Source organism: Callorhinus ursinus, unplaced genomic scaffold (genome assembly GCF_003265705.2).
Source record: "Callorhinus ursinus isolate GAN/ISIS: 27379988/994484 unplaced genomic scaffold, GSC_fseal_2.0 scaffold36, whole genome shotgun sequence".
Classification (NCBI taxonomy): domain Eukaryota; kingdom Metazoa; phylum Chordata; class Mammalia; order Carnivora; family Otariidae; genus Callorhinus; species Callorhinus ursinus.
In genome coordinates, this window is record NW_027397098.1 from 568,936 (window position 1) to 585,901 (window position 16,966).

Sequence of the window (16,966 nt, forward strand, 5' to 3'; positions counted from 1 at the left end):
TTTCAGTTATCTGTCCACTTTAATTAAACCTTTCCTCTTTCTTCTTGTTTTCTCCCTTTCTTTCTAATTCCTTCCCTTGAGGCTCCAAAGCATTCAGTAAGATCTACTGTTGTGGAACCATCTCGGTTCCTACTTTTCCACCCCCAAATTTTACTGTAAATGAAATAACAAGCTATATCACACAGAGCTTGTGTATTAACACAATTCTGCAGCAAAGATAAAATTATTTTAAAACACCTTAAATTTTTTGTAATCATATTTTATATTTAATGGTGCTTCCTCTTTGGACTGATACTTAAAATGTTTACTTACTTTTTCCTATTATGATGAAATTATAATAACATAAAGCAACCTTTCAGTTTTCTTTTTTATGAAGAAAAATAGAGGTAGTTCCCTAAATTCAGTGCTCTATTATCAGTTTTTCTTTCTTTCTTTTTTTTTCTTTTACATGCAGATTTATGATGGCCTTGGTGTTCATTCCCGCCTAATTGGAACTTATTGTGGTACCCAGACCGCAACTTTTAGCTCCTCTAGAAATTCTTTGACATTTCAGTTTTCTTCCGATTCTTCAGTCACAGGGAAAGGATTCTTTCTGGAGTGGTTTGCCGTGAATGTCTCTGTTGGACCTTTACCTACTATTGCTACAGGTGTGTTTGGTAATAAACAAAATTCTGCTTAGGGGCTGATATGTTTGGGCTAGTCGTTCAAATGGTCTTACCATAACAGAAGCCAAATACATAAATGACTAAGAAAACTAAGTACAGCCCTAAAGCCCTTCCTCCATATGTTCAGGTGTTCTCTTAATTTCATAAATACTGCATTTTTTAAAAACTGTACATTTGCTTTTTAAAAATGCTGGTTTCCCATTATATGTTTTTATTTTAATTAAGGGTTTGATATCCATGAGGCATTCTATTTATAATTTTTCTTCCTTCCTTCCTTCCTTCCTTCCTTTCTTTCTTTCTTTTAGATAGAGAGGGCACACCAGGGGGTTGGAAGGGCAGAGGGAGAGGGAGAATCTTAAGCAGGCTCCACACTCAGTGCTGAGCCCAATATACTCAGCATGGAGTCAGATGCAGGGCTGGATCTCATGACCCTGACATCATGACCTGAGCCGAAATCAAGAGTCAGACGCTTAACCGACTGAGCCACCCAGATGCTCCTGCTTATCATTTCTAGAGATCCTTTTAGATATCTCTGAAAATTTGATTTGTAAATACGGTGCATGCTCACACACATACAACATTATGAATCAACTAGTAGGGAGAAGCAACTGTGTTTTCTCTATATTTTATTTTAAATGTACTTTTAGAAATGCTTCACTTTCTCCTTAGCTGGTTGCAAACCTTCATGTTTCATGTAAAATTAGCCTAATTGTTAAAGTTTTATTTTACTATGTTTAAGACCTCCTTAATCCCCTCAGTAAGCAGTGTTTGGGGAGACTAATTTTTCCTTAATAATTTGTTTAAACAATTTTGAATGGCTTTTATGGGGTGACATAGAAGTTTGACATACATTTCTTGGAGGATATTGTCAGTCCTTGGTATACAGTTGACCCTTGAACAACACAGGTTTAAAACTGCATGGGATTAAAAAAATCCACTTATATGAGAATTTTTTTCAATAAACACAGTCGTCCAGGGCTGTAAATGTGTTTTCTCTTTCTGGTGATTTTCTTAGCATTTTCTTTTCTCTAGCTTACTTTATTGTAAGAATACAGCATATAATACACATAACATACAAAATATGTGTTAATTGACTATGTCATCGGTAAAACTTCTGGTCAACAGTAGGCTATTAGTAATTAAGTTCTTGGGCAGTCAAAAGTTACATGGATTTTTGGGGTGCCTGGCTGGCTCAGTTGGTAGAGTACATAGCTCTTAATCTCAGGGCCATGAGCTTAAGTCCACATTGGGCATGTAGCGTACTTAAAAAAAAGTTACATGGTTGGCACACCTAAACCCCTCACCCGCAATCAACTATACCTGATTGAGACACGTTATCATAGGTTCTCATTGAAGAATATTCAAACTTTGAACTTGTTCTAAGACTACACAAATCCTAAAAGATTAGAGTCTATTTTTTTCTAGCTTCTTGGGAATTTGTATTGGCAGAGAAAAATGTTAAAGGTATAATTCATACTTGTTTTTATTTAATGCCCCTAGAGTATTCTGTTCTGAGATGTTATTTTCACCTCCCTTACAAGATGCTACCATAACATTGAATATGAATTTCTTTCCTAAAATATTAACCTACTTATCTAAGAGCAAAGAACCATCAACAAGATTGCCAAATGTAATTTAGAGCTATCCATTTAATTCTGGAAATCTCTCGTAAGTAAACTTGAGCTAAGCTTTTTTTTGTATCCACAAATCTCAAGTTAGAAAAGGAATCACTTATTCATGCAAAATATTATATAAACAAATATAATTTAGTACTCAAAAAATGAAAAATTCTTTTCTCATACTTATGCTCTGTAATTATATGATTTAAGTGGATAAGCAAATATAGTATCATAAATCTCATTTTCCTCAATCAAGAACAGTGGAAAAGGAGGGGTGCCTGGGTGGCTCAGTCGTTAAGCATCTGCCTTCGGCTCAGGTCATGATCCCAGGGTCCTGGGATCGAGCGCCACATTGGGCTCCCTGCTCTGCAGGAAGCCTGCTTCTCCCTCTCCCACTCCCTCTGCTTGTGTTCCCTCTCTTGCTGTGTCTCTCTCTGTCAAATAAATAAATAAAATCTTAAAAAAAAAAAACGGGAAAAGTAAAGTGAAAGGTAAGAGAATTTTATAATTTACTAGGTATCTAGAACATTCTGAGTCATTAAAACTAAAAAAACAACATTTTAAAATGTATTAATATATTGAACATTGTACCATCAGCATTTCTTACACATACATAGGTTTAGTTTAATTCAATAAACATTTATTGAGGATTTGTTATAGATGTACCAAGATGACTAAGTAAAGAAAGATATGATCTCAACTCTCCAGGAGCTTAAAAATAATTGGGAAAAACAAAGTATTCATATGTCTGTTAAATAACAATATAGTAATTAAATTATTTAATGACAAAGCAGGCGGTACAGGCAGAAGAAAAGCAAGCAAAGGAAACTGAGCTTAATGTGACCTAGGATCATCTGAAGGGAAATAAACCTGTCAAGTAGGAAAACGTTAGTTGGCATATCAGTCAGGACATGTTCAGTTATGCTGCAGTAACAAACAATTCCAAACTCTGAGTTGCTGAAAAATAATAGTTTCTTTCTGGTTTGTGCTAAACATCCCTTTTAGATTAACTAGGTGCCTTGTCATCAGTATCATTCCATAACACAGGATCTCACTTTGTCTGGGGCATTGACTGTGATCATGGCAGGGGGACAGAGAGCCCTGGCACATCTCAGTGTAAAAGTGCTCATCTTAAAAGTGACACAAGTCATTTTGCTTGTAAGTCATTGGCTCAAACTGGTCAAATGACCTCATTCAACCACAAAAGTATCAGGACGTGTAATTTCACCACATGTTTGGAAATGAGGATAAATGAATATTTGATCAAAAAGACTAATGACCCATAGTTAGTGCGACAACTGCCTTTTATAAATTCAAGATAGGAAATATTTCACATAGAGGAAAATCTTAACATTTGAAGACACTGAGTAATATTCAGCCTTTCACTTGAAAATTGCTCTCATTTGTCTCTTTTTTCTTTACTTCTGTAGCCTATGTAGTAATAGGATAAAGGAATTAGGATGTAGTCCTATAAAATTTTACACTCACTTCCTGGTGGTCCTAGTAAGATTCGAACATGTACTGATATAAGTAATAAACCTCTGGAATGGTGGAGTAAGGATCTCTGAAAATCCATTCCTGTGTAAAAACAATGAGAACATTGTCAAAATCAACTTTTGAGAACTCTGGAAATTAATCAAAACTTGCTACAGTCTAAAGAGTGTTTATTCAAGGATGATGGCCAAATCTCAGTGAAAGAGTCAACTTTCTGGCATCTTAATTCTTCCTATTTCCATCTCTCCCCTTGCCTCAGCTTTGTAGTTGCCTTTCAGTATCCTCACAAGTATGGTAGCTGTGAAAACCAGCAGCCTAGGAACTATTAGAAGGGGTAGAACAAGTTTGGAGCTATAGAAAACACCCTATTTCCTAGGAATTACCATAATCTGACCTATCTGGCAACTTCCTAGGAGAGCTGCATTCTCAGGACTTGTCTTCATTTGACCTGCCTCAGAGGTTGCTCAGTGCCAATAGCTCTATCCCCAGTGTGTTTGTGGAAAACAATCAGTGGCAGTTGTTTAACATCACAATTGCGTGTGGCAGTGATACCAGCTGCAGCTAACAAGAGACTGAATAAAACTGTAAAAGGAAAAACCTGGGGAATGAGATATTCATAGGGAGCTTTGGAAAACTCTGACATACATCTGGGAATCTAGAAAGCCACACACATGTGCAAGGCTGTGCCCATGTCCAAGAAAAGACACAAGAAAGCCCTAAACTCTTACCTCTATATGATCTTGAGGATCTGTGTAAGCAGGAAACAAAGTCTAAGGCAGAGTTGTACACTGCCTGCTAGAGCCTTAAAGACATATTCCAACACACATAGATTTTGAATTTGCTATTATAAATACGTTAAAAAGTTAAAAGGAACCATGTCTAAAGAATTAAAGGAAAATATGGGAATAATGTATCACCAAATAGAAAATATCAATAAAGTGATAGAAATTATTAAAAGAAAAAAACCCAACCAATTAGAAATTCTAGAGTTGAAATGTATCATAATTGGAAAAAAAAAAAAAAATCCCTGGGGAAGCTCAAGGACAGCTTTGAGCAGGCAGAAGAAAGAATCAGTGAACTTGAAGATAAATCAATTGAGATTAGCCTGTCTGCTAGAAAGCAAGAAAAAGACTGAAAAAACTGTACAGAACCTCAGAAACTATCAGTTATACTAACATATGTACAATGAGAATCCCAGAAGAAGAGGGAGAAAGCGGAACAAAGAATATTTGAAGAAATAGTGTCCAAATATTGATAAAAAAATATTAATCTACACATCCAATCTCCAACATCCAAGAAGTTCAGTAAATTCCAAATAGGATAAACTCACTGAGATCCACATCTAGACACATCACAAATATCAAAGCTGGAGAAAAAGTGATCGTCCTCAAAAGACCAAGAGAAAGTGACCTATCAAAGAAAAGGAGTCCTCAATGAGATTACTACCTCCCTTCTCATCAGAGACCATGAAGGCCAGAAGGCAGTGGAATGACATATTCAAAGTGCTGAAATAAAAAGACTGTTGATTAAAAATCCTTATCTAGCAAATTTATCCTCCAAACTAAGGAGAAATTAAAACACTCCCAGATAAATTGAAAATTCAGAGAATTTATTGCTAGCAGATCTACTATACAAGAAATTCTAGTGGGAGGTCTTCAGGCTGAAATGAAAGTACTATAGCATGTTTTCACTACTACTAAACAGTAAAGTAATGCCGTAAGTAAATATGAAGATGTTATAAATGTACTTTTGTTTGTAGATCTTTTCTTCTGTCTGATTTAAAGACATCAAGCAATGACTATAAAACTATGTTGATGGGTTTGTAATGTTTAAATATATAATTTTTATGACAATAATAGCATCAAAGGATGGGAGGGTTGGAATGGAATCATATTTGAGCAAAGTTTTGTATACTATTCAAACTACTAAATTAATATTAATCCAAACTACACTGATTCAAATTAAAAGGCTAATTGTAATCCTGAGACAACCACTGAGAAAATAACTTAAAAAATATAGAGTAAAAAGAAGAATGAGTGAATTAAAGTGGTATACTAGAAAACATATTTAACACTCACTAGGACGGTTATAATCAATAAGACAAACAATAACAAGTGTTGGCAAGGATGTGGAGAAATTGGAACCCTGTGTATTGCTGGTAAAAATATAAAAAGGTATAACCATTTTGGAAAACTGTTTAGCAGTTGCTCAAAAATGGAAACACAGGGTGCCTGACTCAGTTGGTTAAGCAACTGCCTTTGGCTCAGGTCATGATCCTGGAGTCCCGGGATCGAGTCCCACATCGGGCTCCCTGCTCAGCAGGGAGTCTACTTCTCCCTCTGACCCTCTTCCCTCTCGTGCTCTCTATCTCCCATTCTCTCTCTCTCAAATAAATAAATAAAATCTTTAAAAAAAATGGAAACACAGGGTGACCATATGATCCAGCAATTAAATTCCTAGTCGTATACCTAATGGCATTAAAACATATGTCCACACAAAAATTTATACACCGAATGTCCATAGAGGCATTATTCAGAATAGTGAAAAAGCAGAAACAACCCAAATGTCAAACAGCTGATAAAATTTAGTGCAGTATATCCACACAGTGGAGTACTAGTCAGCCTTAAAAAAGGAAATGAGTGAATGAAGGGAAATGAAGGAAATACTGATGTGATGCCTGCTGCAATACGAATGAACTTTAAAACATGATGCTAAGTGAATGAAGCTCACCACAAAAGCTAATCACATATTGTATGAATATATATACATGAAATGTCAAGAACAGGCAAATCCATAGAGAGAGTCAGAAAGCCAATTAGTGGTTCCCATGGACTGCTAGAGTGGAAAACAGGCAAGCTATTAGTGTTAATGGGTTTGAAGTGTCTTTTGGAATGGTGAAAGTGCTCTAAAATGATCAGTGATGGTTACAGAACTTTGTGAATATACTAAAACCCACTGAATTGTATATTTTAAAAGGGCAAGTTTTATGAGATCTACAGAATAGTTCAATAAAGCTAATTTTAAACAAACTGAGTCAGAAATAAAAGCTGTTGTTATACATTTTACCAAATTGAAAACTATTTCAAGGTTGCCCAGATATAAATTACATGGTGAATAGCTATGCTGAAAAAATGAAGATTGAAGTCCAGAGGAAACATAAATAATAGTAACAAAGAATCATAATAGGGTCTTCTACATGAACTAACTTCATGCTCAACAAAACAGACACTAATCAATAAATGGGCTGTGTGACAAAACTATGGTGAGAAAAGCAGAATAAAGTGTGTTTTTCCCCACACAAAAAAATCAATTAAGGGAAATCACAGCTGTGTGAGTCAGCAGGTTTAAGAAAATCTTTCTAGATTTCTTTGAGAACCCTGTTTTAATTGGTTGTTTCCCCTAGGTTCAGGGCTGCCACTTTAAAGTGAACGTGCTACCTTCTCTCCCGTGGGAGGTATTTCATAGGTGTTATTTTTTCTTCAACAGGTGCTTGTGGGGGCTTCCTGAGGACAGGAGATGCGCCAGTCTTTCTCTTCTCCCCAGGGTGGCCCGAAAGCTACAGTAACAATGTTGACTGCATGTGGCTTATTCAGGCTCCAGATTCTACTGTGGAACTCAACATCCTTTCCCTAGACATCGAAGCTCACAGAACTTGTGACTATGACAACCTTGTGATAAGAGATGGTGAGAAGCATTTAAACAAAACAAAAAGGCCAAGTTTCAGCCCTAACACATATTTAGTTACATTCAGTTATGATAATACTTGTTCGCTGTCTCCATCCGTTTTATACGGAAGTTCCCAGATACCATGGTCAGTGAAGGCACCCAGTACCAGAGTTGGCTACAATCTCTAAAGAATGTAAGGATAGTATTAAATGTTTTGTAACAAACGAATGCACATACTATGTCAGGGACAGCATTACATTCCTAAGAAAAAGCCCTACCTTTAGCTTAAGTAGGAAGTAATGGTCTGAGTTTCCAGGTGGTGCTGCTTTCTTGATGAAAGGTCTTGGAGATAAATTTTGATATTTTAGACCTATGGCTTTCAGATCCAAGTGTGAAAAAGTTGCAAATAATTGCAATATATTCCATTCTCTTTGTCTACTGAATTTTTGGGTAGAATAGGCAGAATTAAGGGCTAACATTTTTCATCTTTTCTTCTATGCACAGGTGTGGTGTTGCAATGCAATTAGTGGCATAATACTAAGATGCAACATGTACAAAATTGTGCTTCACAATTCACATGGCTGGAGAAGAGGAAAGCCCCATCCTCTGATCAGTGTTTCTCACATTGTGGTCCTCAGACCCGGCCCCCGCAGAATCAGTGTTACCAGGGAACTTGTTAGAAATGCAAATCTTTCAGCCACACCCCAGACCTACTAAAGTAGAAACTCTCCGGACGGGTCCTAGATCTGTGATTTAAAAAACCTTCCAGGCGGGCCGTGTTTAGGGTGAGGAAAGTAAGGCAGAATTGTGCAAACTGCAGGGTCAGATTCTACCTTGGTTTAAAATTTTGGTATTTTGTCCATTTTACATTAAATTTTAATTTTTAAAATATTGCACTAAAATATTATTTATCTTGATTTCTAAGGTCTTTGGCCCCTCCCTGAATGTTGCCCGTGATGCGAGTACTTCACTTGCCTGACCCTTGTCCCTGCCTCCAGATGATACTGATAGTCTCTAAAGTTTGAGAACCACTACCCACCATGATAAAGACATCAAGACCTCACATGCCTACCTAGACAGCAGGGAACATAACTAGGGAAGTGTGAGACTGGAGAACAGCGTTAAAGGAGCAGCTGCTAAGAAGGCAGGCTCAGTGTTATTTAGCTTCCTGTCTTCTAAGAGATATGAAAGATACAGAATTTTCTATGAATTTCCCAATTGTTAGATTTTGGAAATTAATGAAAAATGCTTCAGAGCATATTGTGGACCAAACATGTGTTTGCTTTTTGCCCAGAGGTTACTCGTATGCAAGTTCTTATCTCCCTCATCCCCTCAACCCTAGACTCTCATGAAGTACAGTTAGGAAATGGCAGAAGTGCTTTATTTTCCTTTTGTTGAGGCTGGGCACAAAGACTCAAATCAAACATACAAATGAGATAAGATGATAAATCTTAACTTTTCCCCTTTTTCCTATCAACCATCAGCTATTAGCACATTGCCCAGAGAAATTATCATCTTTTCTCACATCAAGGCATTCCTGTGGATGTTAAAATTTAAAACTTTTCATGTAATGAAATGAGTGTGTCCTTGCACACATATTCTGAGTGTTCAAGTAGAATCAAGTAGAAACTTTAAAAAAATATCTTCAGTAGGTAACTCCAGTAATGAAGTAAATTATGGTTACTCTTTTAACATTCACTTTCTATTGAGTTGCTTTTTGTTTCACCAATAGTTTTTCTTAGAAGCCTGAGGCCTGAGAGTTGTTTTCTTCTTCTTCTGTGTGACCTTGCACAAAATACTAAATGTCTCCAAGTCTGTTTTATTGTCTGTGAAAGAGAGAGACCAATATCTACTTCTTGGAATTGTTATATCAGGGAACATAATACATGCAAAATTCCCAGCAAAAGTCCTGGCATTTTATAGATGTGGAATTCAGAATTGTTTAATTTAGATTTCCATTTACTTTGCTAGAGATATTTTTAAAATAGGTTTCATCATAAACTTTATAGACTGGAAGTGTTCCTACTGAGACATAGAGCTTGGGAGCTCAGCAAATTGACTTATATGCCAAAACAATGACAGTGTTTTAAATTGGAGTGTGACCTATCGAAAGAAATTTTTATTCACAACAGGAGTAGGTACTGAATAGGCTCATTAGTTCCTCATATGTTTCTTTACTCATTCAAGAAGTAGCTATTGAGTGCCGACTGTAGCGGTTGGTGGGTATTTTGTTCATTTGCAGTGTTTAGTCTACATTTAGAATGAAATTTCAAGTCCCACTCCAATTGTTCGTTTTTCATTCAGACAGGGTTTTTTTTTTTTTTGCTTCTGAGTAGCAGTGGCATATCACATTCTGAAGCAAATATCTAAAGCCATTGACCACAAGCAATAATACTTAGAGGCCACTTGTGCCACTGACCAGTCATCACAGGCCTTCAGCCTGTGGCTGTTGGCCCCAAGCGGGCTGTGGACTTTCCTGGGCCACCCCAGAGAGGGCCCTGCACCTTCCTGGGAGACCTGAGGCACTCTCTCATCTGCTTATTCATTTTTTTTACAGGATTGTGATGGTTCAAGACTGAATCCATTTTTTCCAGACCACGTACCAACAAATTTTACATACCTAAGATTCCCCCTAATTGAGGTTCTGTGAAACTACATTGGCCCTAGGGGGGGGAAAAAAAAAAGATAAAGGGGGGGAAGGCAAAAAAATACTTTTGTCAAAAACCAGTAATCCTTCTATTATTTATAGCTATAAAATGTACTTCCTTTGTGATCCTAGAGAAATCTAATAGCATAGTTTGAGCATCTGGAGTTATTTAGCGAGGGTTTTAAATCCCTGTTGACTTCTATACTCTGTGCCCTTGGGCAAATTATATATCTTTCCTAAGACTGTTTCCTTACAAAATTGAGATAATAAAAATACCTACCTAATAGTGTTATTGTGAAGATACAGTTTGATATTCCATGTAAAGCACTCAAAGTAGTAATAGTAATTGCTTGATAAATGTCAGCTATTGGTAATGTTGGCCTCAGTTTCCCCATCTCTAAAATGAGGGGTCTCGAGTAGAAAGAGAATCGCCAGACTACCCTGTAGCCCTGGTTCTTTACATTTGATTTTCCCCTCTCTTTAAAAATCAGGTTCATCCCTGCCACAATCCATATGGTAAAGTTGTGGAAGGTTCTAGAAATACCTCAGTATTTACTGTGGATACTGGGGGGAGAAACAAACCATCAGATGGTTGTTGGGTTATCTACCAACTCATCAGTTAGGCAACCAATAAGTAATTATTTAGAGATAAGCATTGTTCCATCAGACAGTCTGAGGTGAAGTTTAGAAAAGAAATAAAAATCAGTAGACCCTACCCCGTCTCACTGAGAGAGAAAATATGCACCTCTGATATAAATACCAATGTACAATAAACTTCAACATTTTCTGATATAGACAGAGAATAGTCACAGAAACAATTTGGGGCAAAATGTGTAGCAAAATATCCCAGTGAAAATAGCCAGCGCAAAAGGAGTTACAGAGAGAATCTTTTGAATTGTAAAAAACACAAAAATTTCCAGAGGCCAGAAACCCTGCAAAGAATACCTTTCAAGCATCTCCTTCATATAGCTATGCCATTGAATTTGTAATCCCAGACAATACCCTGTTTTCTGAAGTAATTAATAATGAGTGAGTTTTAGACGGTGATCAATGTCAAAGGGATTCATTTTGCTGGTTGCGTTAAAGGGGCAAATTTCCTCATGTCTCCTATTCTGTTTTTTGGTTTTTATAAGCTTGAAGTTTATTAATTATTTTCCTTAGAGGGAGAAGAAAACCATGTATTTTCCCAGCCAAGGAATCCAAATATTTTATAATTTCCTTTGCTCTACTCTGGCTTTGATTGTGGCTTTGTTCCAAGTTGCTTATATCCAAGAGTAGTAAAAAGGAAAAAGAACCATGAGGTGACCCAGTTGTCCTTTGCTTCTCTCCCTGGAGGGCACACTTGCTGAAACTGTCTTTTTTCATCCTCCACACAGTGGACATAAGTATGTTCTTTTAATAGCAAAAGGAATAAACCACATCAAACAAATGGAAAGTTTAAAAAACCCACAAAAACACAGTCACAACTAAAAAACCCTCTGGAGCTGAAGAGAGGGTCATATAAACATAGCACACCTCTTGGCAAATGACTTTACAACATTAGTGTAGCATCTGAGGCTGAAGTTCTCTTTTAGATACTTGACCTTCAGCGATCAGAGTGATTTAGCTGAGTCTCTAACATACATGTCAGCACTGCTCCTCCATAATTTCCCAACCTCCATGTACCCTGATTTTGAGTTTTAGTGCCAGGGAAAACTGTCACCCAGTTTTTAAAAAGACAGTGGGAACTGTCAAAGGAGATTTTAACATAAAAGGTAAAGCAAAAGGTAGGCAGCAGGATTAGGAGCTGGAGCCAGAATGATGTAACTCCTGGAGGGTCCTTCTATTTGAGAACCTCATGATCTCCTAGGATGGGTGATGTTCCGAGAAAAATGTGTGAGCTGCTTTGTCTGGGTTGCAAAGGATGGCGGAGGAGATTCTGAAGACACCGCATTCTGCTGCTGACATTTCCTTTCTTTGGCGTAGGAGACAGTAACCTGGCCCCGCAGCTTGCAGTTCTCTGTGGCAGAGAGATCCCTGGACCCATCCGGTCCACTGGAGAGTACATGTTCATCCGGCTCACCTCGGACTTCAGTATAACTGGAGCGGGCTTCAATGCATCCTTTCACAAAAGTAATATGCTCGTTTTTTTTATGTCATGTCATGTCATCTCACTTCATTCTCTCTCTCTCTCTTTCTCTAGTATACTCTGCTTATTTTTTACATGGTTCTCTGCCCAGCCTCTGGATGGCTATCCTGTGTCAGCTACTGAGTCCGATCCAAAAAACGGTGGCCGAGTGGTACATAAGGATCCCCTGCCTTCAGGTCTCTGGGTGGGACATCTTCCCCCCCACCCCTCCAAAAAAGGAGTTGTGTTCTGGTGGGCCCAAGAATGAGATCTTTAAAACAATTTTTCAGCCTAGCCGAGGGCTTCAGCTAGAACAGAACTAGACAACACTTATCCATAACACATCGAAGGAACGATGTCAGAGTAATCTTCAGTCTAAGAAATAGACAAAGGAAAACAAGATACCTTCAGAAAGCTCTTGGTTTAAACCACTCATTGGAGGGTTGGCTGGAAGAATTTTTTTCTCTTGAAATATAAGTTTGATGAGTCAGAGAATGTGCACAATACATGGGTGGCGATCATGTGCAGTATGATCGAGACTTTCAAACCTTGATAAAATTCTCTCACATGTCCAATAATAAGTTTAAAGCCAAATAAGATTAAAATTAAAGAAGGAGTCCATGAAATATGGAACATCGAAAGACGCTTGTGCTTTTAAGCAAAAAACATAATTTTAAAGTAGACTCTCGATATAGACATTACAAATTTATCTAATATTTTCCTGCACTGTTATATATGTCTTTTAGAGAGTAGGGAGCAATCGAAGATAAATTATCTTCTTCACACTCACGGAAGCAGACTGCATAGTGGTTTAAGAGAATGGGCTTCGAAATCAGACCTATGATAAATTTCCACCTGTGATTTAAGTGGTTGTGTGAACTCGCTGCCCTCCCTCGTTGAGTTGCTCAGCCCCTGACAATGGGCAAATTAATGCCTGCTCCCTCCATCCACTCTCTTCTTCCTCTTCCAACCTCTCTCTCTCTCCTGTTCATGGGTATGACAGATGTACGTGTGCACGTATAAATGTACATAGGTGTGTGTGTGCGCGTGCACACCCACACGCCGGACGGCTGCACGTCTGGAAGGTGTTTCCAATTTAACATGTGAAACCTGAACTCTTGCTTTCCCACCCCCTTCCGCCCTCCAAACCTGCTCATTCCACACTCTGCACCATCTTGATAAACGGAAAGTGTATTCTTTCTAGTTGCTTAAGCCAAAAATTTTGATGTCATTCTTGATCCTTCTCTTTCTCTCACACCCCATGTCCTAACCATCAACAAATCACAATGATTCTACCTTCCCAGTATATCTAGAGCCCAGCCACTCCCCACCTTTCTCCTGCTACCACCCTAGTCCAGGCCCTATCTATCATCTCTCCTTGGACTCAGGCAGTCATCCCCTTATCGGACACCCTGCCTGTGCGTTTCCCTGCCTGCCCCCCTTACAGTCCAAGTATCGCAGACAGAGCTATGCTTTTAAAGTCTACGTCAGGTCGTGCCATTCTGATGCTCAAAACCCTTGAATGTCTTCCTCTTTTACTTAAAATAAGTCCTTTCAGTTTCCTGAATGACTTAGCCCTGCTTTCTTTGGGATCACTCACTGTTGTCTCATTAATTCTGATTTACATGATGTACCACTCAAGCCTTTACACCAAGTGTTTTCTGAACTGGAACCCTCTTCTCTCACAAAGCCGTATGGCTTGATCCCTCATTTCTTCAGGTCTCTGTTCAGGGGATACCGTAACACCGTGGCCTTCTCTAACTTCCCCAGACAATACTATGCCATTCTCCCTCCCCCTATTAACTTTTCTTTGTAGAGTTTATCCCCATCCCATATATTATATATGTGTTTATTGTATGTCTTACTCGTCTATAAAGTAAGCTTCTGAAAGTAATTTGTCTCTGTTGCTTATTTCTGTATCCTAATCTTAGGAGAAACCACAAGATGAGTACCCTGTCATCTGTGCTCAGCAAATGCTTGTTGGGGTAATCATTTCTTATACTTTGGTCCCAGTTAGTTTCAAACCACATTTCTATTGCCTACACTTTAAAAATCCTCAAGAAAAACAGGAAAGCATAAAAATCCCATTGTAAATGTCACTTAAGTAAATTACCTTTGTTTCTTCTTGGAAAGGTTGTGGTGGATATTTGCATGCAGACAGAGGGATTATCACATCCCCTCGGTATCCGGAGACCTACAGTCCCAACCTCAACTGCTCTTGGCACATTCTGGTTCAGAGTGGTCTGACCATTGCTGTCCATTTTGAACAGCCCTTCCAGATTCCAAATGGAGATTCTTCTTGCAGTCAGGGGGACTACTTGGTGGTAGGTCATGCTTGCTACCTTTTCTAATTATTATCTTTGCAGTCTTCATTCCAAAAACAAAACGATGATTCTTCTCTCCTGGGACATAAATTGAGAGGACTTGGGCACTCCATCTCTCTCAATATGAAGGAATTTATGCAATTTTAATTTGTGTTCCTAGCTGAAAAACGGACCTGATACCCATTCTCCACCCTTGGGACTCCATGGAGGAAATGGTCATTTTTGTGGCAGTCATCCTTCATCCACTCTGTTCACCTCAGATAATCAAATGTTTGTTCAGTTTATTTCTGATGCTAGTAATGGAGGGCAAGGATTTAAGATCAAATATGAGGCAAAGAGTTTAGGTAAGTATTTTCACAAAGCATAACGCCCATATTTTTCCTGCAGTTGCTTGGTCTTCCTTGTTTAAATAGATCTGAGGAAAAAATGCGTGAAGTTTTCTTTTCTAAAGTAAGAATAATAATTTAACAAGAATAGCGACCTGTTTTCAGGTACTTTACTATATTCCTGATACATTCAGTATCTCATCATGGCTACTTTTTAAGGAAGGTATCATTTCCGTTCTACAGATAAGTAAAATGAGGCTTAGATTTTTTCCAAGCATACTTATCAAGAGAATGAACAAAGTAAAATTCTCCATAAGTATAAATTAAACTGATCTTACAGATATCCTGATATTTCTTCGTCCTTTCTATTATACCATGTCTAATTATAAGTTACACTCAGTTATGGAAACATTGTAAGAATGATAATTACATTGTTTTATAATCATTTGTATGCTTTCTTTTAAAATGAACACATATTCCTCTGATTCTCTTATTACCCACTTAATTATATATTACAGTGATCTTTAATTACCTTTGCTTAATTATACTTGATTAAAATTATATTTAATTCTGCTGTAACGACTTAATTTTATGACATTTATTTTTATATAATGTTTAATTGAATAAATAAGTAAATAAGCATAGTTTCAAAAGAGAGAGTAATGTTAGCAGAGAACAGATCTTTGCTTTTCCCCCCCAAATTAGATAATATGGATTTCAGGATAATCATATGACCACAATCCCAGATTCCTGAGTATATTTTAAAAAACATATTAATCTAAATTTTATGTATCTATATAATATCTAATATAATCTAATAAAAAATAATCTAATTTTTATATCGATATTTTACTGCATATTCTCTAAAATATGAGATTTTAAAATGTCAGCATAATTTGTTTATTCTGGAAGAGGAGAAGAAATAAAGGTCTACCAAATGACACAGAAAATCATCTAATAGCTTGGGTAGGTTCCATGATTACGGGGAATGTACTTCTGTTACTTCCCACTACATACAGCTCTGGCATTTGGAAGGAGCCTTGAAAGACAGCTCTGTGAATGCCAGCACCATTACTTTATAGGTTGAGAGTTTGTTACCCCTCTCTATCTCTCTGCTGAGCTCGGCTGCTGAATCCTGCCTGGGCAGAATGTCACTGGGCATTGAGGCTTCGTAGAGTTAACAGTGCCTTGTGTCTAGTGAGGAGACATCAGCTGGTCCCACAGAACTCTACTTTCCCATGATAGAGTCTTGAGTTACGTTTTTAAAGTCAGTGTTTGGTGATAATTCAGGTACACTAAGGGTTTATTTATAAACGCTATGATTCTTTTATTCCTTTGTGGACCCTCTTTTTATATAGGAATGGTATGGCCATTACCTGCTCCCCATTTTTCTGCCTTTACTATTAGACTTAAAGTTCTTTTGATTTCAAAACCTATTGTCCATTCACAGATGAGTGGATAAGGAAGATGTGGTGTGCATATATATATATATATATATATATACACACACACACACACAATGGAGTATTATTCAGCCTTGAAAACAGAGTGAACTCTTGCCATTTGGGACAACATGGATGGACCTAGAGATTATTCTGCTAAGTGAAATAAGCCAGTCATAGAAAGATAAATACCATTTGATTTCACTTATATGTAGAATCTAAAAAACAAACAAACAAACAGACTCTTAAATATAGAGAACCAACGGGGGGTTGCCAAAGGGGAGGGGGTGGGGAGATGGATGAAACAGACAATGGGGAGGAAGAGTTACAAACTTCCAGTGTCTGGAAAACAGCTGGAAAGAGGCGCCCAGGGACCAAAGGAGGAATGGTGTGAGATGAAAGGAGGAGGAGCTCAGTGTCCAAACAGCTGGGGGACAAAAACTGAAAGGAGAGAGAGATGTGATCAACCAGGTTAAATGCTGTGGACATAAAATAAAGATGAAATAGATGCTTGGGTACAGGACTGTGAGGCAACCAGAGTGCTTTGATGGGGTTGAAAAGCGAAGGGGGAAGGAGGAAAGGGTGGTGAGAGCAGAGGTGAGTGTAACTGACTTGAGCATGTGATGAGTGGGAGGATGTGAGGAGCAAGACGGAGCGGGGGGACCAGGATTGAGAG

General features: G+C 37.8%; 1 protein-coding gene across 1 annotated transcript in view; it reads left to right on the top strand.

Moving 5' to 3' along the window:
- The window catches only part of CUBN (cubilin), a 265,058-nt gene that overhangs the window by 163,117 nt on the left and 84,975 nt on the right, over nucleotides 1-16,966 (top strand). Inside the window, exons 39-43 of the mRNA XM_073879866.1 lie at nucleotides 455-647; nucleotides 7,265-7,462; nucleotides 12,057-12,203; nucleotides 14,332-14,522; nucleotides 14,683-14,866. Coding sequence (XP_073735967.1) covers nucleotides 455-647; nucleotides 7,265-7,462; nucleotides 12,057-12,203; nucleotides 14,332-14,522; nucleotides 14,683-14,866 — 913 coding nt within the window. The remainder of the gene's footprint in view (nucleotides 1-454; nucleotides 648-7,264; nucleotides 7,463-12,056; nucleotides 12,204-14,331; nucleotides 14,523-14,682; nucleotides 14,867-16,966) is intronic.